The 25294-nt window shown below is 55.8% G+C and overlaps 1 protein-coding gene across 5 annotated transcripts; it reads right to left on the reverse strand.

Annotated features, from left to right (window-relative positions):
* Nucleotides 1-1567: 1567 nt before the first annotated feature.
* On the reverse strand, nt 1568-11066 carry CCDC9B (coiled-coil domain containing 9B). Of its 5 annotated transcripts, none has more exons than XM_003826570.5 (11): nt 10914-11066; nt 10011-10121; nt 9607-9714; nt 8810-8965; nt 8596-8721; nt 7783-7952; nt 7447-7505; nt 6819-6872; nt 6633-6723; nt 5860-5902; nt 1568-5776 (listed from the first exon to the last, which is right to left on the reverse strand). In XM_003826570.5, exons 1-11 carry the CDS (start codon nt 11055-11057, stop codon nt 5234-5236), a joined length of 1605 nt encoding a protein of 534 aa, XP_003826618.1. In that variant the 5' UTR covers nt 11058-11066; the 3' UTR covers nt 1568-5233. The 5 variants fall into 5 exon arrangements, with proteins under 5 accessions (XP_003826618.1, XP_054954596.2, XP_034794416.1 ...); XM_055098621.2 differs by having other exon boundaries at nt 8810-8853; nt 9607-9784; XM_034938525.3 differs by having other exon boundaries at nt 9607-9784; nt 10914-10941.
* Between the last annotated feature and the right edge of the window lie 14228 nt (nt 11067-25294).

A 25294-nucleotide genomic window follows, 5' to 3' on the forward strand; every position in this document is an offset into this window, starting at 1 on the left:
AATGTCTGTCCCTTGGGCAATATGATGCACAGAAAGAAATGTGAAGGGGTAGGTGGTAAACATTACACCAGTGTCTAGACTAGCAGCATCAGCGTCACCCGGGAATGTGTTAGAACAATGACAGCTTAGGCCGCATCCCAGACCAACTGAAGAAGAAATTCAGAAAGCGAAGCCCAGCATTCTGTTTTAACCAGCCTTCCAGGTGATGCTGATGCACACTGAAGTCAGAACCACTGGCCCACCCTTTTCCTCTGATGCTGTAACTTAGGGGTAGGGTATTTCTGTTTTGACAGATGGTCATCGAGGTGCCTTTTGACCCTTTCTCTTGGTTAAAGCCAGCAGTCCTGCTGGGGGAAGAGGAAAATAGTGTCCCTAGTGCTTGTAAGAAAAGGGAAAAAGGCTGCATTGTCCATTATTTTTGACAGTTGCCGCAGAACTTGCCCTGGAGAGCTTGTTAAAAAGGAGGCAGCCCTGAACGAGTCCCCTCCCTCTCCCGCGAAGGTACTGCTGTGTTTGCCTCACCTCCTGCCCTGAGGCCTGCTGCTTCTTGAGCCAGTCCTTAAAAGGAGCAGTGGGTGCCACATTTGTTCTTTCTGGTGCCAGGTCTGTGCTATTTCACTTCCCCGGCGTCAAGTGGGTGCTTAATGAGCAGCTGTGACGTAAGGCCCAGCAGACTTGAGAGAAAGCAGCTGCAGTCCATGCTTTCTGCTGGCTGCTCTCCTTCCCTCTCCCAGCCTTGAGTTCTCCCGCTTTGGTGGGGTTGTGGTCAACCCCTGTCAACCCTTCCTCATGAGCCCTGATAACCCTTGCTCAGAGATGTGTGTGGGGTGTGTGGACATGGATAAGTGACTCGAGATGGAAGTGACATGGTGTCTAGTTCTTCTATTCCCTCGGCCCCTCCCCTTGATTTAGTCCCTAAAATAAGAAAATGTGGCTGTATTAGGATTTTTGACAGTTCCTTCTTCTTTTGGGGGGTGAGTGCGATCTTTTCCTGTTGTTCTCGTCCCTGACAGGGTCGGGGCTGGAGGTGACTGTGGTGCAACCTTCCAAACTTGTGCCTTGTTAGATAAGCTAAGCTCTCCTGCTTCCAAGGATCCCCAGTTCCTGTCCCTTGACCATAGCAAACGCTAGTCATGCTGCTCCTTTGGGTGACAAAACAACTCTGGGACACGCAGAGCAAACTCCTCAAGGGGGTTTGTTTCTGGGGAAAATAAGCAGAAAACTGTGGTGTGAGTGTGAGATTGCTATTGAGGTAGACAGAAGAGAGGAGGAACCCCTGTGAGCTGCAAGCGCAGCGCAGCGTGCAGGGTGAAGGGGGGTAAGTGTGATGGAGCCAGTAGGGGAGGTCAAAGAACACTCCTTGGTAAAGCAGGGGCACTGCTCGAGGCTGAGACTCCACTGGACCCCCATGGGACTGAAGGAAGCTCACCTGGTGGGCCGGATAATCTTTACAGACCGTTCCTTGTTTCTCTGAAAGTGCATTGAGTGCCCCCACCCCCCGCCCCCCCAGCAAAGATGAGGCTAGAAGAGAAGGTAAGGAAAAGATAGAAAACAAAGTAGACAGAGATCACACCAAATCGCTACTTCATTTATTCAACAAGTATTTACTGAGTGCCTTCTGTGTGCCACGCTACTGTTAAGACAGAGTCCAACTCCAACTGCAGGCAGGTATATTTTCCATACTCTCCCCATCCAGGTACTAACCAGGCCTGACCCTGCTTAGCTTACGAGATTAGGCGCGTTCAGGGTGGTATGGCCGTAGACTATTTTGGATACCCTTATCTTTAATTTTCTCAGCAACCCTTCAAAACAGGTATCACAAGCCTCATTTTGCAGATAAGGAGACTGAGGCTTTTAGAGGCTAAAATTGACCCAGGTCACCCGGCTGACAGATGGCAGGCCTAGGGTTCTGATTCAGTCCATTGGATTCCAAGGCCTGTGCTTGTTCCACCCGGCCACACTGCCTGTCATCAAAACACATGTCTTTCTTGCAGGCTGGTCTATTGCATTTCCATCCCGCCATCTGTCAAAAATGGGCCTGGGACGGAGAGGCCTCTGCCTATTCTGCCCTCCTTGTTTCGAGACCTTAGGTAAAGCCAGCATCTCCCTACCGGCTCCTCCCTCCTCCTGTGTGCCCTCCTTTTTCCAGGCCCCCAGCCCTGTGCCTGGGCTCCTGGCAGCTGTGTTTCATGAAGACCCTCCACCTTTGAAGAGCAGTCTTTTCTGTTGGTTGGAGAAGAGAAAGGCACCCAAAAGGAAGGCTCCCAGCCAGGCCTTTAAACAAAGGAGCCAGGAAGAGGTAGAACCAGCTTCCCATGATGCCAAGCTCTGTGGAGGGGTGTCTTATTGCGCCTCCCTCCCACTCCATGGCTGCTTCCATCCTACAGCAGGAGGGGTGGCAACCATCCGGACTGATAGCCGGGGGTTACCACCATAACTACCACTTCCTTATCTTGAAGAAGAGCTCTCCTTTTTTGAAAAGAGCTCAATGTTACCTGCCTACACTACCATCTTCCTGCAATGAAGAGGTCCTGTGCCAGTCTCTGTTCCCTCCAATGTCTATAACTCCTGTGATATCCCTCCTCCTGACATCCTTCTGGACGTCACTCCATGGAGACAAGCCCTACTTCCCCACAGCCCTTCTGCCCAGCCTTCTCTCCTGCTTCAGTCCCATTGTGAGGGCTGAACCGGAGCTCTGCCTGCTTCCTACATCCTCATTCCAGGGTCAGACGAGCCTGGCATATGCCCCTTTGTGGAGGCACAGCTGTACAGTTGGCAGCACTGGGTTGGGGAGCAGATTGTGAATCTTATAATTCAGATTCTTGATCACAATCATTTTTGGAGACATCTGCCTGATGTCTCCAAAATCTAAGGGCTTTGCCTGAACCTCCTCTACCCCTAGCCCCGTCCTATGGGAGTCATGGATTCCTAGGCCAGTGTCACACTCCAAAGCCATGTTCTTGTGACTAGAAGGCAAGAGAAAAACTTGAGCTTGGAGTCTTTGCCCTGGCATAGGTGTGTCTCACATACATAGGAATGTTTCCAAGCCTTTCCAAAATTCCTCTGATCAACCCCACACCAAATGCCTCTGCCCCCTTCACTCCATCCCATCCCTGACCAGCTCTCCCATTGCACTACTAGAAGTTGACACCACCCACTCACTGCCTTCCAAAGCATCTTCCCCAAGTCTCCCACCCAACTCTGCAGCCAGGAAGCCCCCACCACCTGACAGGGGTAGCACTCCCCCATCCCCTACATAGCCAGCCACCAACCTTTAGAGTCTAGAGTCTGTCTTCACCCCCAGCCCTTCATATATTCTAGTCCAAACCCTTAACTACTCAAAAGCATGGTCCAGGAACCAGCATGGGCTTCACCTGAAGCCTCTTAGAAATACGAATTCTCGGCCAGGTGTGGTGGCTCATGCCTGTAATCCCAGCAGTTTAGGAGGCCAAGGTGAGCAGATTGCTTGAGCCCAGGAGTTGGAGACCAGCCTGGGCAACATGGTGAAACCCTGCCTCTACAAAAAATACAAAAATTAGCCAGGCGTGGTGGCACACTTGCAGTCCCGGCTACTCAAGAGGTTGATGTGAGAGGATCGCCCGAGCCTGGAGGGTTCGAGGCTGCAGTGAGCCATGATTGTGCCACTGCACTCCAGCCTAGGTGATACAGCAGGACCCTAACTAAAAAAAAAAAAAAAAAAAAAAAAGACGAACTCTCAGGCCCCAGACCATTAGAATCTGCATGACTCTTCAGTTAAAGTATGAGAGACACTTCTCAAAACAGTCTGGTCTGCTAAAGAGATGCCCCTCACCTTCCTGAATAGAGGGGTGGGGTGGAGTTGAGAGCCAATGAGGAAGGCTGAGCTGGGACCCCACAGTTTAGGCCTCACATTGGGCAGTGGAGAAATCCCAGGGTGCACAGCCTTCAGCAGAGAGCAGCAGCCATGGCAGGACCAGAAGGAGGGGGCAGAGGGGACCATGCGGTGAGGTCCACACTAGGGCTCAGGAGCAGAAGGCACACATAACAAGAAAGAAGGGCACTTGCTTCTGCCAGGCAGAGGTGGGAGGGTCCCCTGGGGCTCCTACCGCCATCCTGCCCCCAGCCCTGTAGGGCACCTGTGGCCCAGAACAGCCCAGATCTGCCGGATGACTGGCTTTCTTCCCTCCCTCCTGCTGGCAGTCTCCGTCGCCTACCGGCTGGATTACTGGTAGTGGGTGCTCAGGAAATGTTTGTTGAACTGAGAGGAAGCCACAGCTTGTGCGGAGTCCGGATAATTCAGCAGACGTGGGCCTCAGGGGAGGGGCGGGGATGGAGGCTTAGTAGGAAAGACAAGTCCTGATGTCATACTTAGCTGGAAGTTGTTTCTCTGTCTGTGGAGTCGCTGTCTGATTCTTGCCTTGGCCTGGCCCTGGTGCTAGTGCAGGACGGTGGGGAAAGAGGAAGTGGAAAGAGCAGGAAATGACCCTGGGCTGCAGGGCCAGGCCCTTGCCTACATTCAGGGTGCACGTGATGTCTGACCTGGGTGTGGGGGCCTGGGAGTGAGCTCTCCCATGCTGCTGTGGGAAGAGGAGGTTGTCCCTCCCCATCCCAACCCATTTCAGAGAGGAGGACTTTCCAGAGAGCCTCCTTTTCACCGAGAACACGTGAGCTCTACTCTTCTTTGCCCAGGCCAGACCCTGCCAGCTGTGTGGCCTCTCCTCCTCCAGGCCTCAGCCACCACTCAGGAGAGGCAGGAGGCTGGCACATGGTTACTGGGATTCCCCTGGTTGGGCATCCTGGGAATCTGGGACTGGGGGAATCCAGCCCAGGCAAGAGGTGAAAGCCTGCAGCTGGAGAGGGAGGCCAGGCCCTGGGGGGGTGACGGGGAGCCAGGAGAGCCAGGTGCTGGGTGCCACCAAGCCTTGTTCTCTCATCATAGTGGAGAAGGCTTGTGGCCTGGGCAGCAGTAGGCCCAGGTCAGGGTGCACCAGCCTCAGATGCCAGATACCAGTACAGGAATACACCAGGGGCTGTGCCCGTGCGTGAAAACACACATGTGCACAGAGATGAGCGTGTGAGGTGCAGGGAGGCCACTCCTTGCCCTCACAAGGTCGCCATGCTGGAGAGTTTGCCACACTGCTCAGTGACAATGGCGCAAGCCACCAGCAACCACATGGCCATCACGCGGAGGGCCTTTAACAGAGTGATTCCCTTTTCCTCTCCCCCGGGACTCCCCAGCTCCCAGGAGCTGTGTTCAGCATCTTCCTGCCGGGCCGGGGCGCCCTGTCCTGCGCCTCACACCTGCTGTGCCTCTCGACCTTTGGCTGCCTCCTCTCGTGGGCCGGCTTCTCGGGGCCAGGCCCTGCTGGGCCCCAGCCTTGCCAGACCTGTCTTCTCTGGGCTCTGGGAGCCCTGCTCCTCTCTGTGGCTCAGGGCAAGTCTGGACTTCCAGCTCAGCCTGGTGATCGTTCCACCCCAGGGGCTGCTGCTCAGAGCCCTCTGGCCAAGACACAGGGCTCTCCTGGGCCCCAGGCCTCAGACTGAGCACACACCTGCTCTCCCTAGGCCCAGGGATGCCAGCCCCTCCTAGGGAGAGGTCAAGAGGAGCCAAGTCAGGCTCCTGTGGAGAGCAGGGGACTGAGCTGGCTGTGGAAGCCACTGACTCCCCCTTTGGCCCCTCTGGGGATGCCAGGGCTGGGCTGGCTGCAGGGGCGCTCCCCAGTCGGCCCTGCTCCATCCCGCTCTGCTTCTGGGCTTGCTCCTCCTCACTGGGAGTCTCTCTGGTGCTTTGGCTTCCCTGAAACAAGAGAATAGCCCCGGTGGCTGATGAATCCAGGGCTCGCGTCCCCAGCCTGCCCCATCCTATACCCAAGTACCTACCTCCTGACTTTCCAGCTCCTCCTTGTCTTCCTTCATATCCCACCTGTAGAAACACAGCTCATGGCACGCCCCACCCCACTTCACTCCAGAGCCATGTCCCCCTGCCTGAATAGAGGGGTGGGGTGGAGTTGAGAGCCAGTGAGGAAGGCTGAGCTGGGACCCCATGGTTTAGGCCTCACATTGAGCAGTGGAGAAATCCCAGGGGTGACCCAGACTCTCCCTAGAGCCCCACAGCCCTCAGCAGAGAGGAGCAGCCATGGCAGGACCAGAGAGGAGGGGCCTCCACCTCCTTGCCAAAGAAACCCCTGGCAGAAGCCAAAGCCCAAGGGTCTCAGACTAGGATCAGAGCCAGAATGTGGCTCCAGGATGCTTCCCCCACCAAGCCTGACCTTGTTCCCTAAATCCAACTATTTCCTCTGAATACCACGCACTCTGGGCCCATCCTGGGTCCCCAGCTGCTGTTTATGGCCAAACTTGCAGCACCTTGAGTTCTGTAGGGACTCCAGGCATGTCCCTGCCTGCAATGCCTGGGAAAGGCATACCTCATTTCCCAGGGGAAGGGAGCTGCTGTAATTACCACCAGCCTCCCCGGGCACCAGGCTCTCGCTGCAGCCTCTGCTAATGGCCTCTCCCAGCATCTCATTAACCTGCCAGGCAGCAGTCAGCCAGGAGGCAGGGATCCCAGGGATGGAGCTGGCACCTGGGCCTGTACTGGTCCAGGAAATTGGGACACCCAGATGCCCGTCTTGATTTTGTCCCCTGCCACCTGTTACCTTCGGGCCCTGCCAGTCAGCCTCTCCTTGCCCCGGGCTTTGCTGCCTGTGGCTGGTGCCACCGAGGGTCTGCTGGCTTGCCCGCCCCGACCTGCAAGAGATGGTCGGCCAAGGAGAGAAGAGGCCCATAGCAGCCGGCTCCATCTTTAGCTGACGAGACCTGGCCCCTCCTCCTCCCCAACTCACCTTTTCCATCAGGGAGCAACGGTGGGGGCTGTAGTTTCCGGTGGCTCCTGGGACCTGCGGGGGACAAAAGAAGTGGGGAAAGGTGGGGTGACAAAGGATCCAAAACAGGAACACCAGTTCTTCCAGCCTCAGGAAGCTGTCAGTCCTCGGGGCCAGTCGTGGGTTTTGCCTCCCCAAAAGCGCCCTCGCCTGGGGGTCAGGAGAATAGGGTCCTGTGCTAGCTTTGCCACTCCATGGCTAGGTGTCTGGCCCCAACTCTCAGGCCACAGCTTCTTTATATATAAAACAAGGGGACCAGAACTCCACAGAGCTGTTTCTACAGTAGGTCTGGGGAAGGACCACCAGGACTTTCACCCATTAGGGACCTCAAAGAGACCCCGGGCCGGCTTCCACTGAGCCTCCTTCTGGGGCCTTCTGCTCAGAACCTGGACAAGAGCTGTGGGCTCAGAGGGGAGGATGGGAGGTCTTGGTGCCCTCCTCTGATAGGGAGAGGAAGGAAGATGTTCTCCAACGCTTCCTTTCAGCTCTGAAAATAAGTAAGAGACTAAGAGACAGAGAAAAGAGAGGACAAGGGGGTGAAAGATGAACAAAGCCAAGGAAGGGAGGGATGAGGTAGGTGTGGGCTCACCCCTTCTGCTGCCTGCCCTGGCCGGGCCTTCTCCCCTCAGCTGGCTGCAGTCCTGTAGCCTGTGTAGACAGAGGGAGTCAGGTTGCTGGTGCACAGAAGCTGCCGCGGGCCCCACCCTGACACCCCCCTCCCCAAAGCCCAGGCCCAGAATTGAAGGCAGCAGGGAGATGGTGGGCCCAAGAAAGACGGGAGACCCAGAGCCTTGAACCCTGGGCTCGACCAGAATGCCCAGCAAGGTCCTCTCAACCCCGAGGAGGGTCCCTGCAGCCCTCCCAGCAGCGCCCGCAGCCAGCTCCATCCCGCACCACAGGCAACCTGCCCAACCCAGCCACCCACGTGGACTTGGCCTTGTCCAGGTCCCACGGGCGGCGCCAGTCACCCTGTGCGTCTCTGTGCCGGGCGAGGCGGGCTAGGTCGATCTGCTCCCGCTCCTGCTTCCACTGGGCATAGTCCCAGCCCGCCTCCGGGGGCTCCCCCACCGGCCGGCTCCAGGGCTCCCAAGAACCCTGTAGGGAGAAGACACTCAGAGTGAGGGAGAGAAGCAGGAAGAGGCTTGGAGTGGGGTTTGGAGACTCCAGGCGCTTCCTCTCTCAAGGTTTCCACATCTCCAGCTAAAAATTAGGTCTGTTCCAGCTCTCCCGTGGAAATGGTTTCCATCCACTTGTTAGCTGTGTGTTTTACGTAAGTAATTTAACCTCTCTGTGTCTCATTTCCTCATGTGTAAAATGGGGAGGATCTCCGTAGCACCAACCCACAGGGGTGTTGCAGGGGTATGCAGACGGGCCGGAGTGGGAGGGGCCCTGGAAGCTGTGAGCAAGGGCAAGGACTAGGGGCTGCTGCCACCTAGAGGTCACACCTGGCACTTGGCCAGTCAACTCCACCCTCCTGCCCCCTCCCCCACTCCCATGCTACCATCAGCAGGGCTAAATAGGGGAGGGGGCTGGATCACATCTTTGGCTTAAACTGTCTCCCACTTCAAGGCCCACCCAAAGTAGAGACTGGCCAGAGAAAGGGAGGAGGAGCAAGAACTCCTGCATGTGCTCCCTCGGCCACGTCCCCGCAAATGAGGGACATATCTGACTCAGCTTCTCTGCCTCCCCCAAGTGAGGACCTTCAGATCCATGTCCCCATCCCCTCTTGAAGACACACCTTCCGTGCAGAATCTGAGCTGATGGCCACCTGCGTGGGGGGGCTTCGGATCACACGCCCTCCAGGTGACCCCTCTATGCCTTGGTTCCTTGCTCTGGTGGGCTTTTCACTTACAATCCGTTTGCCCTGGGGAGGATGAAGATGGGCAGTGCAGCAGAGCCAGGGAGGAAGAGGCTGCCCGCCGATGCCTGCACTCCCCACCCACCCTGCTCACCTCTGCTTTGTTCTCCATGGTCACAGCCAGCTCCACCAGCTCCCCTAAGCAGAAAGTACCCCCGTGGTCCTCAGCATCCTCATCCTCAAGCATCTCGTTGGTCACTCTGGGTCCACAGGTACCCCTTGCCCAGTTCCTGCTAACCACCCGCTTTTCCTGCAGAACGAAGACCCTCAGGCCACATGGGCAGTGCTGGGCAGGACCTGGGTGCTGGGTCCTCTCAGTGGTTCCCCAGGCCTGGGTTCCAACCCCAGCCCTCCCTGCATTCCCCACAGAAGAGCTGACTCCCACAGGGTGTTCACATGCCAATGGCATGAGGTTATCCAGGGCCCAGGGCCACCCAGCGGCCCAAGATGCCACAGTGGCCCGTCATCTCTGAGCTGGGAAACCCAGAGCACTCAAACAATGGGTCTCTGTCCCTCAGACACTGCTCCTGGCATTCAGCCCCAACTTCTCTGTCCCCCACTTCCTGCAGGGTTTTAGCCCCTGGGGCTTGAGGTTTAGGAGTGGCCTGTGCTTTGTGGCATAGGCGCAGGGCTGTGGACTGGAAAAGGGTATGAGGATGGGGGGTAGGCTGTGGACTGGAAAAGGGTATGAGGATCTACTGGGGGTAGGGGGGCTTTCAGCTGTGGCTCTTTGGTGGGGACAGCAGTGGTCCGACTGCAGGAGGTTGGGAGCTGGCAGGTGCACCCCAGAATAGTTAGTAGGAGAGGGGAACAGAGGCAGCTGTCTTTCCCCGACATGGTCTGGGCCTCCACCTCCTTGCTACGAGCCCTGTCTCCCAGGGTGAGGCTTACACCGGGAACCTGGCTGATGGTAACGGTGAGGCCATCGGGCTGGAGGAGTGCTGGTGTGGTCACAGCCATCCCCCCCTGCTCTGCCTGCCGACGGTCCTCCTGGATCTCCTGTGGGAGGGCCGGGGGTCAGCACACGCCGTGGCCCCCCAGGTGCACAGAGACATAGATGCTGATAGGCCTACACAGAGAGACACCAGTGGGACACCAGGGGGACACCAGGGGGCAGGGGCACCACATCATACATCCCCAGGACCCTCACCAAGCCTCTAAGAGGGACCATGCCCACCCTACCCCTGGCCCCAGCCCCAGAGGCGCATTGCTGAGCCTGCAGGGAGACCACCACGTGTGGGGCACGGGGAGCGGCAGCCAAGTGGTTCCTCACGGCCCTGTGGCAGCCCACTCACCTGGTACCTGCGGAGCAAGGCCTGGTTCTTCTTGCGCAGGGCAACTATCCTCCGATCCAGCTCTGCGTCCTTCTCCTGCCTGCTCATGGGGGACTCGGCTCTGGGAGTTCCCTGCAGAGGCAGGGAACCCAAGCTCCTGACTTCCGGGTCCCCCTCTCACCAGTCCCCAGCTTTCACATTTTCACCACCCAAGGAACAGATCCCAGACCCACAGCTAAGGTCACCCAGGAAGGAAGGAGATTGCTTAGGGAGATGGCCCAAAGAAGGCCCCAAGCCCCCATTCCAGCTAGGCCCATCTGCCTGTCCCTGCCTCCTCAGGGGGCTCAGGTCAGGGCCTCATACCCCAAGCCACAGCTCCCAGCAGTGGGGTGCCCCTCCCCCAGCTCTCCAGGGAGCTTCACTGCCGAGCAGAGCCTGGAATGGGAGTTATAAATGGCTCTGGCAGCGGAACCTGCCGTGACTGGGAAGCTGCCAGGGGATTCGGGAGGTCGAGGGGGGAGCTGTTTGGCTCCCAGATCCACAACCAGAGAAAAAGGAGAGGACCTGGCTCCGTCCTGGGCTCTCAGGCCCTGGACCCCGCACCTAGGCCTGTGCCCAGCCTGGAGGAAAGAGCCGCTCCCACGGGCCCAGCCTCTCCAGGCCGAAAGCTGCTGGTAGTCGGGGCGGAGAGAGCCAGCTCCCCTGGCGGCCCCAGCCCGGGAGTCACCCTGGGCAAGCCATGTCTCTGCATCAAGATTCCAGGTTCCTCTCTGTCTGGATGCAGGTTCTCTGTTGTGACCCTAGTCACAGCCCTCTTCCTCCCAGCCCCAGCTGTCCCCAGCTGCCCCCAGAGGGTGGCTGCCTGGTATCCCACCCCCCTCCCAGTCCCAAGAAGCCCCCTGCCAAAGGCAGACTGCCACTCACAGCCGAGTGCATGGCAACGGCGGGCACCGAGAGAATTCCAGAGCAGCCCCTGGGGAGCCAGAGTGGGAGGAAAGCTGGAGCCACCGGAGCCGGGCCTCTGCCGGCCTCTCCCTGCCGGCTTCGCTGCTCAGCACACGAGATCATGTTGTGATTACAAAAGACTCCTCTGGGCTCCCAGCCAGGAACGTCGGGCCGCCACCCCCACCCTTCCACTCTCAGAGGGCGAGGACCAGGGCACTGGCAGCTGGCTGGTCCTGCCTAGCACCTCTCCCTGCCCCACCCCAGCGTCCCCAGACAGACTGGTAGGGACTTCTCCCTGGTGGGTCAAGCCCACACAGGAGGCCTGGCTGCCTAGGCCCCAGCAGGACCCCAGCCTGGGCCTGCCTGCAGACAAGATGGGCAGCCAGCGTAGGCCTCTGTGCCTCCCATGAGTAGAAAAAGGCCTACAGCACACAGATGCGCCTGCCCTCTCCTGCTCCTTCTCCTCATCAGCCTTGGTTTAAGTAATTCAAAGGGATCAAGAAGCTCACCTCCCCTAGACTACCAAGTACTACCACATCCCTAAAATGACAACAATAGTCATTCATTCTTTTAGGTTGGACATTGTCTTCTCTGTGCAGTCATGCACCATATAATGACGTTTCACTCAACAATGGACCACATATATGATGGTGGTCCCATAAGATTATAATGGAGCTACAAATTCCTATGGCTTAGTGACATTGTAGCCATTATAACATGGTAGCACAGGGCACTACTTATGTGCTTATGGTGACGCTTGTGTAAACAGACCTACGGCATGACAGTCGCACAAAAGTATGGCACATACAAGTGTGCACAGTACAAAATACCTGATAATGATAATTAACAATTATGTTACTGGCTTATGTATTTACTATACTATACTTTTTATCATTATTTTAGAGTGTATTTCTTCTACTTACAACAACAACAAAAAAAAGTGAACTGTAAAACAGCCTCGGGCAGGTCCTTCAGGAGGAATTCCAGAAGGCATTGTTAGCATAGGAGATGACAGCTGCAGGCCTGTTAATGCCCCTGAAGACCTTCCAGTGGGTCAAGATGTGGAATGGAAGACAGTGATGTTGATGATTCTGACTCTGTGTAGGCCTAGGCTAATGTGTGTGTGTTCGATTTTAAGAAAAAAGTTTAAAAAGTTAAAAAAAAGAAAAAGTTTCAAAATAGCAAAAAAACTTATAGAATAAGGATATAAAGAGAAAATATTTTTGTACAGCTGTACAATGTGTTTGTGTTTTAAGCTAAGTGTTATTACCAAGAGAGTCAAAAAGTTTTTTTAAATTAAAAAGTTTATAAAGTAAAAAGGTTACAGTAAGCTAAGGTTAATTTATTACTGAAGAAACAAAAATATATATTTTTTAATTTTTCATTTTTTGAGACAGTCTCACTCTGTCACCCAAGCCAGAGGTCAGTGACATGATCATGGCTCACTGCAGCCTCAACCTCCTGGGCTCAAGGGATCCCCCTGCCTCAGCCTCCTGAGTAGCTTGGACAACAGGCGCATGCCACCATGTCCAGGTAGTTTTAAAATTTTTTGTAGAGAGAACGTCTTGCTATGTTGCCCAGGCTGGTCTTGAACACCTAGGCTCAAGTGATCCTCCTGCCTTGGCCTCCCAAAGTACTAGGATGACAGGCATGAGCCACCATGCCTGCAAAAAATCATTCTTATAAATTTAGTCTAACGTAAGTGTACAGTGTTTATAAAATCTATAGTAGCAGACAGTAATGTCCTAGGCCTTCAGATTCACTCATCACTCACTCGGTGACTCACCAGAGCAACCTCCAGTCCTGCAGGCTTCATTCATGGTAAGTGCCCTATACAGGTGTGCCATTTTAAATCTTGTACACCATATTTTTACTATATCTTTTCTAAGTTTAGATATGTAAACACTTAGCACTGTGTTACAGCTGCCTACAGTATGCAGTACAGTAACCTGCTGTACAGGTTTGTAGCCTAGGATCAATAGCTATACCATATAGCCTGGGTGTGTAGTAGGCTGTACCATCTAGGTTTGTGTAAGTGCTCTCTGTGGTGTTCACACAATGACAAAACCACCTAACAACATATTTCTCAGAACATAGCCCTGTCATTAGCAGACACATGACTATGTTTTAAAGCACAGCCACTTCCAAGAGGCTCTGTTGTTTGGGTCTCTAGCCCTTTGGTATGGTGAGCCAGGCATTCCTCCAGGGCCCTTGCCATGGCAGTTCAGAGCTGGTCAACAGCCTTCCTCCCTCGGGCCCTAAGTTTGGGCCCTTCCTGGCCTTGCTCTCCAAGACTGGCTTTTTCAGCCTCTCTGAACCTGGCAAAGGAATCAGCCCTTCTCAGGAAAGCTCCTCCCCCATATCTTCCTCATACAGCTGAGGCTGGTCTCCCTGCCCAGGGGGACAGCCTGCCTGGCAGTGCCACCCTAGAGCCTCTGGGACTCAAGGCTCGGGGGTGCTGAGAGGAGGGTGGTCTTTCTGGACTAGGAATTCGTGGAGTCTGTTTCCTCAGCTACAAGGCCCTGACCTCCAGGCCCTCAGGTGAGAATCAGAAGCCCCTGCATTCCCCACATCCCTGATTGACCAGGCCAGTTTCCCAAATGCCACAACTCGTCCCCTCTGTCTCCAGAGCAGAAACCCCCGCTGCCTTCTTTCTCCTCCCAGACCCACCCAGGCAGCCAGAGGTCCAACCTCCACCCCTCCAGAACTGCCCTTTCCTCCCCACTCCCTCCCCCAGCTCCGCCAGCTTAGCCCTCTTCCTGTCCAGGCCTTTGCACAGCACCCCTGGCCCCACACCCCATCTCCACCACCCCAGAGTTCCCATCTTGCTTGCAAATGCCACTGCGCTCTCCCTTCCTTTCCTGCCGGATGTCCCCACTGAGTCAGACTCGTCAAACTCTCCCAGCAACCATGACGCACCCAGGCTTTGTGCCCTGGGCCTCTCTCACACACATACACGCACACACTCTCTCTCCTTCTCCCAGCCGCTCTGCATCCTGCCCCATACAGTGGACTGGACTGAGTTCCACGCCAGCCTCAGGAGGCTTCAGAAGCCTCCAGAAGCCTCAAACTTCCCTTCGCCTGCCCCGCACTGTGTTGGAGCTGGGAGGCCCGCAGAGCACTTGCTGGGGAGGGAGACCTAATGCTCTCCAGCCTCTTCAGAACTCAGGCCCGGACCAGGTCTGGGGAGGAGATGTGTAGATGGGGTAAGGAAGCTACAGGGATAAGGCAAGGCTGTGTACCCCCCTCCCCCATTCCCAGACAAGGTGGGGGCAAGAGAGTAGCAGGGGGGTAAAGGCATGGGCACAGGCTTATCGCCTGTGGGATGGCCACACAGCTCTTCTGGAAGGGCCTGCAGGAACACACTCCCCTCACCTAGGGCAAAGGCCTTCTGGTCCATCAGGCTGGAGGGGTATGTGCCCAAGACAAACCAACCATCATACAGGGGGTACCAGCAGCTGCTGACTGTGTGTTTCCCAGTGTTATTCACACAAGACGTCACACCTCTGAGCAGCCCCCACAGTCTCCCACTTTCCCCAGAGTCTGTGGTTGGCCTGTCTGCTCTCCATTGGACAGAGGCTCTCTGAGGGCAGGAATGACCTGCCAAGTGCCTCTGGATCCCCAGTGTCTGGCACGGTGCCCCTGCATACTAAAGAACCTCCATCAGCACTTCCAGAATGAAGACATGCGTGAATTGTGCTTGCCATCCTGTGCATAGCTGTGGGTATCCTATGCATAGGCTGGGACTGCTTTTCTGTCTACCTAGAATGTACGCAGCCCGGAGGGAGCCGGTGGGTGGTAAAGGTGCCCTAAGAGGGGCCCCACCCCACCCCGGGGAGAAGCCCACAGGAAGCAGGGGAGATGGAGAAGGACCAGCTTGCCATCCCCATGAGACTGGGTGTCTGTTTCTCTGTGTCGCCACTAAGGGGCAGCAGAGCAACAACAGCCTGTTTCTGGGTGCGGGAGGCGGTTCCCTTTCTCTGTTGTTCCGCAGGGCCTCCCCCAAGTCCCTGTAACCTCCACCTCCCAACTCCATCAGACTAGAGAAGCCATCTAGTTGTAGAAGACTTATTTTATTGATGAGGAAGCTGAAGCCCAAAGAGGTGGCGCCCTCTGCCCAGGTGGCACAGCCTGTCTGTGATGCCGCTGAGGCCACACACCCGGGAGCTGCCTCCTGCTCAGGGCGCCTTCACCGGCTGCCCCGCCAATGCCGTTCTGCTGATCCTTCCCTCTGTGCCCTCCCTCTCTCCACCCGGGGTTGGGCCGGGTGTCCCAGCACCTCGGGCACAGGCTCTTCCCTGTGGTCCCCCACCCTCCCAGGCCACCCACTGGCTCAGGGGGTACCCCCTGAGGTCCAGAAGGGAACGTATCTGGACCCTATTCGTGGTCCTCAGAGCACAGACCTGGGACCAGCCCTGAGAACGAGATTGCTGCAAGTTGGGATTCTCACTGAGGAGAAAGAAGGAAGGGGCTGCAGGGGAGGAAAGACCCTCCGAACCACACATGGAGCCACCGCGACCCTGGGATCACAGCCCTGGCAGAGGCTCCACCCACGAGGGCCGCACATCTCAGACCTCATTCTGTTTCCGGAATGCTGCCCCTGAAGCTGGATCAATGAAACATAAGCAAGCCGGCCCCTGCCCTTCCCCTCGGCTTTGTCAGAAGATGGGATGGGGGGTGGGTGGATTCCAAATGAACTTCACCCCTTACTGGCTGTGTCCCTTCTCTCTCTGGCCCTCATCTATAAAATGAGGTGTACCTGCTTCACAGAATCATCTGGAGAGGAAATAAAATAACATGGGTAACCATCCATATCTGGAACAAAGTGTGCCCAGAGTAAGGCTCAAAACAGTTTTCTTGCCTCGGGTAACTTCCTGATGGCCACCTTCTGGATGCTACCTCCCCAGCATCCTTTGAGAGGCCCAAAGGCTGCCTCCTACCAGCCTGCTGGCGCCTGAACACATTAAGACTTCTGGGTTATGGAGACCATTTGTGATCTGGTGAGGCAGATCCTGAGGCATTCCCTCAGCCACCTCCCTTCAGGTCTCCTGCCCAGCACACCCTCTCCAGGGAGTCCTCCCTGTCCCTCTTTGTCCCCTCTGAAGTCCCAGGCCCTGGTTGCCATCTCTCTCCAGCCAGGACTGGTGCTTCTGGAAGCAATCCCTGCACTTTACCTGCCTCTGGATACCCCCAGGCCCAGTTCCAGGATCACACCCCAGTGCTCGGGAACCCTTCTTATTGGTGGAGGGCCGAGCCCTTAGAGGTCACTGGTGCCACTAGCCAGCCCTGGGTGTGTGGGTGAGTATTGAGGAAAAGAGTGAGCCAGGCTGGATTGCATGAGAGCTCAGCTACTAGGCAGGGAGACCCTCCAGATGGAAAGGGGCCAGAGAGTGGCTTAAAGCACAGCATTCCCTTCCTGCAAACCCATCCTCCCTCCCTGCTCCACCATAGCGATTCTTATCTCAAGAAAACTCCTGTCCTGGCTCCCAGGACTTGAGGTGTGGTCAAGCCAGGCCTGGTCTTGGGTGGGAAGGACTCAAGACTGCAAGAGGTGGGGCTGGAGGGACCAGCCCTGGGCAGGCTCCAGCTGCCAGGGACAAAGTCTGGGCCACGCCTTTCAAAAGAACACATAAGCCAGAGCAAGGTGGGGCCCAGGCTGAAGTCCTTTGAGGCATTGGAAGCAGAAGGAAAGCTGGACTAAGGACACACCCCTCCATTCTGCTCTCCAGGACATACCCAGGGCTGGGGCATCCTGAACCTTCCAGCGTCAGACCCAGTAATAGGAGGTGAACGCTGGCGTGGACCTGAGCCCCTGAGGTCTCCCTTGTTTGTTGGTGTTCTGTTCCCATGCACCAACAATGGATCTCTTCATGGTGCAAAGGGGACTCATTGTGTTTTCCCAGAAGCCCCACCTTGACCCCCAGCCCAGAGCTGTCCACGAGCAGAGGCTGAATGCTGCCCTGTTGGGACTTGCCTACACTATGCCATGAACAGAGCACCTACTGTGTGCTTCGCCTGGCCAAGGTGATGCAGGAACCAGCAGGGAAAGACCTCAGAGGCACCTGCCAACACTAGGCTGCGTTGGCCTGAGGCCCAGCCAGCACAGGGCTCAGGCCCACCAGGGAGTTTTCCAGAAGGGGATGAGCTTCAAGGGGATGAGCAAGATTCAGGCAGGGGGATGGGAGGAGAGGGCATTCCATGAATGCACAGGAGATAGCAGGATCGCAGGAGGCAGGGCAGTGGCGGTGGCTTTTACCTGCAAGAGGACATTAGGTTAGGAAGGTACAGACCAGACTGGGGAGGCACTGGAAGGTAGACTGAGGAGGTGGAGTCATCCAGAGGGGCTGAAAGTTTTACAGCAGCTGCTGCTGAGGCCACCCCACGGTTTAGGAAGCTGAAGCCAGAGTGGTCTTAGATGTGTCGCATAGGGCAGGGGTGGGGTTGGGGGCAGTTAGGAGGCTGTGTCCAGATACCGGAGGGAGGCATCTGGGCCAGGCAGGGCATGGGGTGTTCAGGGAAAAGGTGAGCGGGAGAGCCTTCAGGAGGACTCAGAGCCTTGGCATGGCTGGTGCGACACAGTGGAGAGGGAGCACTAAGCGCTCAGGCCTGGGGGCTCTCACAGAGTCAGGCATGGAATGGCCTGGCCTGATGTCTCCGGTAAGGGTGCCCACTGGGCAGCAGCGGCTGGAAGGCTGGGTGGGACAGTCTCTACCCCCTCTCTAGGCTTGTCACATGGGTCTGAGGTGGCATCTCTGGGGCAGGGAAAAGGTCCAGTGTGGCTTTGAGGCATGGAGAGAAGGGTGACTAGGAGGCTGAGGGAAGGATGAGAGCCCAGGCCACTGAGGAGAGGGCATGGGCCTCTGGAGTGGCCTTAGGTGGTGTGGCTCAGGGGCTTTCACCCAGCCTAGAGGTGGCTAGGCAGGAAAGGGCAACCAGGGTGAGAAAGCACACTGAAATGCTGGGCCTGGACACCTGCGGGTGGGCAGCAGGGTGACTAATTGTCCCCATTTGCCTGGAACTGTCTCGGTTTTAGCACTGAAAGTCCTGAGTCTGGAACACGCCTCAGTCCTAGGCACACCTGGATGCTCAGCACCCTGGGGGAAGAGGGGGCTGCGGGAGGCTGGGGCAGGAAGGGGGCCTCTTGGGGGCCTGTCAGTGGAATGCTCTGAGGGACCAGAGGCCAAAGGTGCGAGGGAAGTGTCCCGCAGGCACGTCCCCAGGGCTGGGCAAGGGAGCCTCTGATGAGGCATAGAGGTCACCACTGATATTCATACTGATAACAGTAACACCCTGCACTCCAAGGTCTAACACTGCCAGAGCCTCACACAGATGATGCCATTGGATCTCTTCAAGCTCTGCAACCTGTGAATTAGTCAGGGCAGGTGCTATTAGCTTCTCTTTGGAGACGAAGGTCAGAGACCTGCCCAGGAGTCTCTAGGGTGGGGCCCTCCCAACTGCCTCTGAATCACTGTGGCTGGTGGCCCATCCCTGCAGCACTCTCTCCAGCGCGTACCTTTGGCCTCATACTGTGGAAAACCTGTCCGCCCAAGTGGCGCCTGGCTGTCCCACCTCCCTCCCCACCCTGCAGGGCAGCCCGGGAGGCAGGGGGGGCCTTCCTGGTTCTGCTGACAGGCATTGGGGGTTCCAGAGAGGGCCTTCACTTTGTGTCCTCAACCTCCCAGGGCCCCCTCATGGCCTCCACTGCCCCAGGAGATGCCCTTCAGCCTCCCTCCCTGATCTCCCGTCTCCTCTTCCAGATCCCAGCCCCTCACCCCAGAAGTATCTCCTCCTGCTCCACAGAGCTCCCTTCTCCATTCTGTGGCTTTCTAGCAGGGAAGTGCCGCCACTCTCAGCCAGGCAATATGCCCAAGCACTTGGTGAGCAGTTATCATCTGTAAGGCACAGTGCCTGCTGAGGGGTGGTGGGGCCACACACACGGAGCAGGCCCTGCTTGCCCTCAAAATCTTAAGACTGGGTAGGAGAAGAGTCCATGAACACATACACCCTGCTATAGATCGTCTCCCATGTGCCACCACACCGTGGGTGCCCTCCTCACTTCCCACAGGCCTCTGGGCCCACTCGGGCTTCAGAGGCCGCCCTGTCTTCTCAGTCCACCCCATCAAGGCAGGGCCTACTGCCACCACCCAAGGCCTCACTACTCTGCCTGACTGCTGCTGTAGTGGGTTCTGTGATTGGCACCCACTGGAGCTCAGACCTTGATTCCCGAGATGGAGAACTTAGGCCTCAAGCCTGGAACCCAGAGCACTGGGCCCCCATGCATTCCTCTCAGCCCCTGCTTTCCTCCTGGGGGTCTGTGAAGACACAGGCCTCTCTTTCAGCTTCCTGCCAAAGGCTGGGGGCAGAGGTGGAGAGGTTGCGGTGTCAAGATCCCTGAAGGGTAAAAGGAAGCAGAGTAGGGCTTAGAGGGCTGGTGAGGGCGGTGAGCACAGTGAGCGGTGGATGCAGTTGGTAACACTCACACAGTTTGGGCCGGAGCCTGGCAGGCACCACACCTTTGTAAACCTCCCCTGGGACTTCTGCCCCTCCCCAGTAGGCCGCCCTGTCCTGGTTCCCCATAGACCCACAGCAAATGTGTGCAGAAGGGACCAATAACCTCCCACCTAGTCATAAACCAAAGTCCTTTGACCAACAATGTTAGCAAAGCAGGCTGGAATTTTTCAGAAGAGCATTCCTAAAAGGAGAGATTACCTAAGGTGAAGAAAGGGCCCGGGCTCTAGACTCAAATAGTCCCCAGTTGGGACTAACTACACACTTGGTGGGCGACCTCAAGCAGATTTCTTAATGTCTCTGAATGCTGGCAATGTTTTAATCTATAAAAGAGGGGAAGATCATAACCGTTACCTCCAAGAGCTGATATGAGATAACTGATACTGTAAGAGAACCTGGCACACAAACACTTTCCTGCCCACCGTGGAGATAAAGGAGGATCACTCTTTTCCTCCTCTCCATTTTCCAAATTGTATCCTGATGGTGGTTACGTTACTGCTGTAATTGAGGGGATATAAAGGTGACTAAGAAAGCCACCACAGGCCGGGTGTGGTGGCTCATGCCTGTAATCCCAACACTTTGGGAGGTCGAGGTGGGTGGATCACCTGAGGTCAGGAGTTTGAGACTAGCTTGGCTAACATGGTGAAACCCTGTCTCTACTAAAAATACAAAAGTTAGCCAGGAGTGGTGGCGGGCGCCTGTAATTCCAGCTCCTCGGATGGCTGAGGCAGGAGAATGACTTGAACCCAGGATGCAGAGTTTGCAGTGAGCTGACATCGTGCGACTGCACTCCAGCCTGGGTGACACAGAGAGACTCCGTCTCAGAAAGAAAAGAAAGAGAGAAAGAGAGAGAGGAGGAGGAGGAGGGAAGGAGGGAAGGAAGGAAGCCACAACAGCCCCTGCCTCTGAGGAGCACAGAGTCCCCACTGGGATCAAGAGACATCAGGAGCAAGGATCCAGGGAGACAGGAGAGCTGAGCAAGGGCACCGGCTCTGTCTGCAGGGGACTAAGGAAGGCCACCATGGCTAGAGCACGCCAAGCAAGAGGTTGTGGCAGGCAGCAGAGGCCACAGGGGTCAGTGGGGACCGGACCACAAGGGGCTTTCGGAGTACAGAGCAAGCTGGCAGCCTGGGCTCCCTCCCCGCCTGCCTAGATCCATCCCAAAAGTTCCCTTTTCTGTGTCTAATTTCCATTCTCAGGCTAGTTCCCTGGGCTGGGCAGCACATCTGACAATTCAGGCCTGGGGCTTGGCGCCCAGGGCAAATATTCCACCAGGTCCTCCACTATGGTCACTATTTATTCCTCCACCTGCTGAAAGGAGGTAATCATCCTATCTATCTTGTAGGACTCATTGGGTTACTAATGTGTGTGAAGCACCGCATGCCTGGCCTAGCATTCAGTAGGAACTCTACAAATGTTCAGAGCCAGTCCCTGGTGTAAACAGCCTTGCCAGTGTTGGGGACTGCTGCCTGGATTCTGTGGCATCTCATTACCACACCAATCTGGTAACAGCTTGTTCCCCAGCCTCCCCATCACACACACACACACACACACACACACACACACACACATCCTGCTTTCGACTGTCCTTTGCCCAGATAAGGATTAGCCCATCCCTCTTCATTCCCTCGAGCCTTCTGCATCTGGCCCTCCCAGTGCACCTGTTCAATCCCAGCCCCTCCCTGACCTGTACAAATACACCTGAGGACAGACGGTGCCCCAGACTTCCTGCCCCTGCTCTGCACTCTCAGGTAGGGACCTGGCTCTACTTGCTGTTGGCTGGGGACAGTAGGGTCTCTGTGGGGTATGTTGTGTGTGCATGTGGTCAGGGTCTCTCTGGGTGTGTATTTGCATTGAATTGGTATCTGTGCTTCCGTGTCTCTGCATGAGGGTGTGTGTCTGTCCATTTGCCCTGTCCCCACTCCTGGGCTGGGCCCCTACACTTCCACTGTCTTCTTCAGTTATGATTGATTTACAGCCTTTGCCATGCCAGGCAGCAGGGCTTAGCTGAGAGTGGAAGAAATTGCATGAGGTCCCTTCCAGAGCTGCCAACTCCTGTCCCTCAAACACCTGGGCCTGAACTGGGGAGATACATTCTGAGGATTGTCTTTTCTCTTTCGTCTTACCCGATCCTGACTGGCCCTGAGGTTTTCTTTACCTCTCCTCCCTGCAAAGCCCAGCCCCATGGGTCTCTTCCAGCCTCATCACTCACTAAGGGAAAGGATGAGGGAGCACGAAGGACCATGGGTATAGTTCACAGGCTGACCTCAGCTGAACATTTTGAGTACAAGTAGAGGCCAGTGAAAATGGGTAGCTCAAGAGGTGCAGGGGGCCGGGTGCAGTGGCTCATGCCTGTAATCCAGCACTTTGGGAGGCTAAGGTGAGAGGATCACTTGAGCCTAGGCAACATAGTGAGACCTTGTCTCTACAAAACAATTTTTTTTTTTGAGACAGAGTCTTACTCTGTCACCCAGGCTGGAGTGCAGTGCTGCAATCTCGGCTCACTGCAGCCTCTGCCTCCCGGGTTCAAGCGATTCTTCTGTCTCAGCCTCCCAAGTAGCTGGGACTACAGGTTCCCGCCACCATGCCCAGCTAATTTTTGCATTTTTAGTAGAGATGGGGTTTCACCATATTGGACAGGCTGGTCTCGAACTCCTGACCTCAAATGATCCACCCATCTAGGCCTCCCAAAGTGCTGGGATTACAGGCATGAGCCGCTGTGCCCAGCCAAAAAAAATTTTTTTAATTAGCTGGGTGTGGTGGCACATACCTATAGTCCCAGCTACTCCAGAGGTTAAGGTGAGAGGATTGCTTGAACCCTGGAGGTCGAGGCTTCAGTGAGCTGTGATCACGCCACTGCACTCCAGCCTGTATGACAAAGTGAGACTGTCTCAAAAAAACTTTTAAAGAGGCACTAAGGCTCCCTAGAAAAAAAAGGGGTTCAGGGGGCCGTGTCTTGCAAGAGGCTAGGGTTGTTGTATTGGGGGCGCTGTTTGTTTTTGTATGCTCAGCAAACTTGTAAGTACCAGAAAGCCCTGATGTCAAGTATTTGCTCCTGACGTCACATACTACACTCCCATTTGAGGGTTGAAAAAAATGAATGTACTGTATGTTCACGGGCCCATTCTGGGGTTGTCCATTGTGACTTGCCAGCCCCAAGCAAGACATGGCCAGCCTTCGCACCAGGTTACCTCAGCAGCTCCATCTCATGACAGCACGGCTTGTTGGTGAATGACAAGTTGGCTCAGACTCCAAGCTCCCACCCCCTTCCAATCCTGGTGGGAGGAGACAGGTACAAGCAGCTAGGACCCCATGGAAGGCTTTCAATTCACTTGAGCCCCAGGGCAAAAATCCATTCACTTGTGCCCTCAGGGGCCACCAACCCCATTCCTGTCCTAGCAAACCATCCTCCCCTTCCCTGCACTGGGCACACTGATAGCTCCAAGCTTCCTGCTCCCATGCCATGCCAGATGTTTACACAAGACAAGAGTCTGTAGGGACAGGCATACCATGACCTGGCACAGGGCAGGCACACAACATGAATAATTAGCAAATGAACGGATATTGAAATCTTCCCAAGAGGAATCGGATTAACACACAATTGTTGAGTCTAGGGGGGCAAGCAAGAGTAAGAGTATGGGGTGTAGGGGCTGGTACATGGTGCTGTTGTGTCTCCATCTACCCACCACGTAGGTGAACCCGCTGTGTCCATTTAACCCCCATGCCTGGCACCTACAGTGCCAGCTCTATATTGAGGCCAAGCTAAGCCGGAGGGAGCAGTTTTTTCCCTTTCATCCTTTGAAGGGTGTGTGTGTGTGTGTGTGCGCGCATCGTGGGAGGGAGAAAGGAAAGACTGCAATTTAGATTACAGTAAATTAAAAGTTACCTTTTGAACACAGGTATTCCTTTTGAACACAGGTATTCCCTGCTCTTACTCCAAAAAGATGGACCCAGGTAAGCACTGTGGCTGAGAGGCTGGGAATTGGAAGAAGGCAGAGAGCAGGAGAGCGGTAAAGGCAGGGACTATCAGTCAGCCATAACTAGTGCGTGCCAAAAATGTATGTGCGTGTGTGTTTGTATGAAGGCGGTGGTAGGGGTCCACAATGAAGACAAGCCCTTACATACTGTAGAACATGTTACAGTTTAAAAAGCATGCTTACTCGTGTTCTTAGGTGCTTCTAAGGGTAGGTGCTTCTCCCACCGCACACTCAAGGCCCAGGGGAGCTAGGGGTTATGCTCAGGGAAAGGCCATAGAGGTGCAGCTGGGTCGGAATCCAGAATCCAGTTCTTGGGAGCTGTGCCATCGACTTCCCTTGAAATGAACAAAAGACCGTCCTAGCCTTTAAGAAGTAGCAGGTGATTCCCACACCAATGGGGCACTTCAGAACACGCAGGACCACTCAGGTGGGTGCTGCAGAAGCCCAGTGGACCCACAGCTGGGCAGCCTGGATGGCTCCCATGTGGATTTCCTGCATGAGGGCAACACGCAGCTGCTCCAGGGAGATTTCCAAGTGGGAGGAGGCATGAGCAAAGGCCAAGAGCTGAGAACAGAAGGTCATAAACAGGAGACAACAAACAGCTCTGAGAGGCTGAGCAGAGATTGGGCCGAGATACGTGGGGCGTGACAGGGGCAGAGGACAGATGGGGAGGTTGGCAGGGCTGCTGGCCTGGAGGTAGAAGCAAGAATCAGGTGGATGACAGGGTTGGCCACCATGGAGCACCTCCAGGCTGACAGAGTTGAGACAAGAACCCATACCTCCTAACTGGCGCCACTCCACCCAGGAGGACTCAGCCAGCCCTTGAGCACACAGGGACACACTGCTGAACCTTATATTGACTTCCAATATGTATCTTTGCTGAGAGAATGAATGAAGAAACGATTGTCAGGCAAGTGACCATGTCTGAGAGGCCCTGTTGGGTTAGGGGTGTGGGCACAAAATCCTTAGTGCCAGGGAGAAGACAGGTTTTTTTTTTACTGCAGAACCAAATGACCAAAGCTGCTTCTTTTTTTCCCTTCCTCTCCCACAGGTCCGAAGGTAGGAAAGTTCCCCCAATGGTCTCCCCTTTTTCCTCCCACTGTCATGTCCTCCAGACCCCTAGCCTCCTTCCTAGGCCCTCAGGGAGCAGCCACCACTTCCCCCAAATGAAAAGAAGGGAGCAGGCTCAGGCAGCAGCCCCGTGGAGTGGGGGTGGGGTGGGCAGCGCTGCACTCCTCCACCCCCTGCTGGCTGCAGCCTTCTTGGCGTTCTCTCCTCTGTTTTCCCATCTGTCTCTCTCCTTTCCTCACGTCCCCTCCCTGCCCTAGCAGCCCATCCTCTCTCCTGCTGCTTCCCCGCCTGTGCTATGCTTTTCTGCTTTCCTGGCTACCCCCACAGCCTTGCTGGATAGCTGGCTTGCTCCCAAACTCCAACCACACTATGGGGCCCCTAGGACCTACTCCTGCCAGAGAAAGGAGACTGCGTCTCCTCCACCTCTTCTCACCCACTGGCTACCACCAGCAGACTCAGTTCCTAGGCCTGGTCTGTGTGCCAACCCCCAAACAAAAGAGCCATAAGCAGAGAGGCAGGTGGGGTGGGAAGTGGCTGTTTCCAGGCATCACTGAGCCTGGATGGGGCAGGGGCTGCTCTACCATGGTCACAGGAAAGCGCCCAGCCCTGGATCCTGCCTCTTCCCCACTGGTACCAAGCCCTAATCAAGCCCTAGGAGGCAGAAGGAGACTGGGGAGTTATCCAGCCCAGACAGTGGGAGCATAGCCCCGCCCTGCTCCACAGGGCCCCAGACCCCGAGTCCCCTACCACAGAAGCAAGGTGGTATCTCTTGCCTGCCCCCTGGGCTTGTGGCAAAAAGTTAAA

This window comes from Pan paniscus, chromosome 16 (genome assembly GCF_029289425.2).
Source record: "Pan paniscus chromosome 16, NHGRI_mPanPan1-v2.0_pri, whole genome shotgun sequence".
Taxonomy (NCBI): Eukaryota; Metazoa; Chordata; class Mammalia; order Primates; family Hominidae; genus Pan; species Pan paniscus.